The 3262-nt window shown below is 47.6% G+C and overlaps 1 protein-coding gene across 1 annotated transcript in view; it reads right to left on the minus strand.

The window, feature by feature from the left end:
• Positions 1 to 6: 6 nt before the first annotated feature.
• LOC102989045 (ATP-dependent RNA helicase DDX19A) overlaps positions 7 to 3262 on the minus strand; it is a 25641-nt gene continuing 22385 nt past the window's right edge. The window contains exons 11-12 of the mRNA XM_007102565.4: positions 2801 to 2992; positions 7 to 2366 (exon numbers count right to left, since the gene is read on the minus strand). Of these exons, the coding sequence (XP_007102627.1) occupies positions 2305 to 2366; positions 2801 to 2992 (254 nt within the window). The 3' untranslated portion in view covers positions 7 to 2304. The remainder of the gene's footprint in view (positions 2367 to 2800; positions 2993 to 3262) is intronic.

Genomic DNA, 3262 nt, shown 5'->3' on the forward strand with positions numbered 1-3262 from the left:
GGTCCATCCACCTCACTACAAATAACTCAATTTCGTTTCCTTTTATGGCTGAGTAATATTCCATTGTATATATGTGCCACATCTTCTTTATCCATTCATCTGTCAATGGACACTTAGGTTGCTTCCGTGTCCTGCCTATTGTAAATAGTGCTGCAGTGAACATTGTGGTACATGACTCTTTGAATTATGGTTTTCTCCGGGCATATGCCCAGTAATGCGATTGCTGGGTCGTATGGTAGTTCATTTTTTTAGTTTTTTTAAGGAACCTCCATACTGTTCTCCACAGTGGCTGTATCAGTTTACATTACCACCAACAGTGCAAGAGGGCTCCCTTTTCTCCACACCCTCTCCAGCATTTATTGTTTGTAGACTTTTAAATGATGGCCATTCTGACCAATATTAAACTTTTGTGCAGTATTAAGAAAAAATGGTTTTGTAAAGACAAACTTTTGTAAAGACAAAAAGGAAAACGTCCACCACTCAAGACAGTCTAATTTCCCTAAAATAGAAAGGTGGCTAAAATTCAGCGAGGACTAACAAGCCAGTAGCAAAATGGTGAGACAGGAATGGGCAGCACACCAAAACAGAAAACACAAATACCAATAAACTGAAAATTTGCCAAACATCACTAAATTAAAAAAAAAAAAAGCAGTTATATAATCTATTTTTGCTACTCAGACTGGCAGTTTTAAAAATTGATAATAGAGGGGGTTGGTAAGCACGTAATAGGTATCTTTGTTATCACTGCAATAACATAAATTGGTAAAAAACTTTTCGGCAGGCTATATCAACAATGTGTTAAAATGTTAAGGGTCCCCACTCTGACGCAACAACTCTACTTCCAGGTATACATCCTGAGTGAGTCTCAGCTGGGCTCAGAGAGGAGCGGGACTGGTATTTTCACCGTGGACAGCAACACAGTGGAAGCCCCCAAGTGCCTATCACTAGGAGCCGTGACGTAATGCTGGGGCAGCTACACGCTGGAATGATGCTTGTTGAGAGTGAGGCACATGCATGTCACATGTCCAAGATACACGGGTAAGTGAAAAGGCAGATTGCACAAGAGCGTGAGTAGAATGTTCACATTTTTGTAAAAGAAAAGTGGGTTGATATATGCAAACAGAAGGCAATATACTGAATGTTCACCAAGCTGCCAGCAACGGTGATCCCAGAGAGGTGGGGGTGAGCACTTACACTTTATATATATACACACACACACACACATTTTTTAATGAGCATATATTAGTCTAATAAGCAGAAAAATACAAGTAAAAACAAATCATGATTAGTAAAGCGTTTCCATAGTTATTTTTAAATTTCTTAACATAATGAACGATGGGTATAGCTCTAATTTATCCATCCTTATTCATACAGACAATGTATGAATTAAAGTTCATCTACTGTTATGGATGAAGAGCATAATCAGAGTTTTCACTTGGTCATAACTTCCTTTCCAAACTCTGCTGCTCGACTCCAGGCACAGTGTGACATCCATGGGTGAGAATCAACTCACTCGGCCAGGCGTGTGTCAGAAAACCACCCGGTGTCCCATGGCTGCTGTGACGCCAGGTACCTGAGCAGACAGAACAACTGCGAGAGGAGAAGACAGCCCTAGATCATCCACTCTTGCCAGAGCAGTCCCTCTGAAGATTCACTGACTTCCGTGGTTCTCCCCAAATCTGAGCTTTACCAAGTAGCCAAGATGCTCACACAGGGAGAGAGAAGGATATACTCTGCACAGAGGTAAAAGGGATCAGCTGGAACATCTCTGGATTTGAGGAGAAGGAAGGCGGCCAAGGGCAAGAGACATTCGTGACAAGTCTCAGTCAGGGATGGGGGTGTTGCTCACAGGCCTCTCTGCCGCCGCCCCGCATGCTCCACCCACACACAGGAGCTCACACAGCTGAGTTGCCCGGGCCTTTCCCGTCCTCTGCCTATACCTCTATCGTTTCTTCAGCAGCTAGAGGCTGGTCTCAACACCCCTAGCCAGAAAACAGGCAGGGGATCCTGGGGCCAGCGATTACCAATAGTGAGCATGTTGTTATAAAGACGGAGGAAACCGTGGCTTTAAAAAGGGATGGGAGGAAAAGGACTAAATTTTCGAAAATGCAAACTTTTTCTTCTACCTTCCCCCATCATTTGCGCAATTTTTGTCAAGTCCAAACGTAATTTAAAATGAGGTAGGTAGTTTCTCTCTACTCGTGCCTTCATCCTTGTGTTGACTGTTGAGGCCTGTGCCGTGAAAGCACTAGTGTCCCGTGCAGGGGGAGCACCAAGGGTGGCACCAGTGACTGCAGGAGCTTCTCAGTTGGCTATTTTCTCAATCTCGTCCAAGTCATCTGTGTCCAGTCTTTCTATTTTCTTCTCTGGGGGAAAGAAAAGAGAATTCAAAGAGAGACCAACACGGGGTTACAGAGACACACACTCAGGGAAGGGACAGCACAGCAGGGAGGGAGGAAACACAGGTCTCTGCTGCCTAGGGACGTGCTGTGCCTCTGGCCACAGAGATCCTTCACTGAACCCCAAAGGCGTCCAGTGACTCAGCAAGGGACACGGACAGCAACAGCCAGAGCCCCAGGCCCCTCAGCCTGGCCAGGGGGGACTGTCATTCAAGTCCCTGAGCCCCGAGCTCTCCAGGTGTGCTCCCTGAGAACTTCCACATCGTAGGGAAGGATGGGAATGGGACAGGGACAAAGGCCTCTCTCAGACCACAGGAAAACCTACCCTTCACCCTCCCCTCCCCTCCTGGACTTGCCCCTGTAAGGTAAGGGCCCAGCAGGGGACACTCCCAGGGACTCACTGAAGTGCTCCTGGATTCTGTTCAGGATGTTCATGCTGTGCTTGCTGTCCACCATGTTCACGGCCAGGCCCCTCTTGCCAAAGCGGCCGGTGCGCCCGATCCGGTGCAGGTAGGTCTCGTTGTCCGGGTTCCCATCCTTGTCCACGGGAAGGTCAAAGTTGATGACGACAGACACCTGCTCCACATCGATACCTGCATGAAGGAGAGTCGGACAGGAGTAAGGGCGGGAGACAAGAGTCACTGTCGTCCACAGTCAGGCCCGCACACACCAGCCTCAGGTGGAAGGGACAGCCTGGGATGGGCCAGCTCTAGGATTCAGACAGAGGGGCAGGTAGCAGAACCCAGAGGGAGAAAACAGAACTGTGGCAGGTGCTGACCAAATTATGAAATCAGCCATCAGGCTCCAGAGAGCCTCTGCTGGATACCAGTGTCTGGAGAAGCAGCTAAAGCCTCACTGGGGGC

The sequence above is a fragment of the Physeter macrocephalus genome, chromosome 17, assembly GCF_002837175.3.
Source record: "Physeter macrocephalus isolate SW-GA chromosome 17, ASM283717v5, whole genome shotgun sequence".
Taxonomy (NCBI): Eukaryota; Metazoa; Chordata; class Mammalia; order Artiodactyla; family Physeteridae; genus Physeter; species Physeter macrocephalus.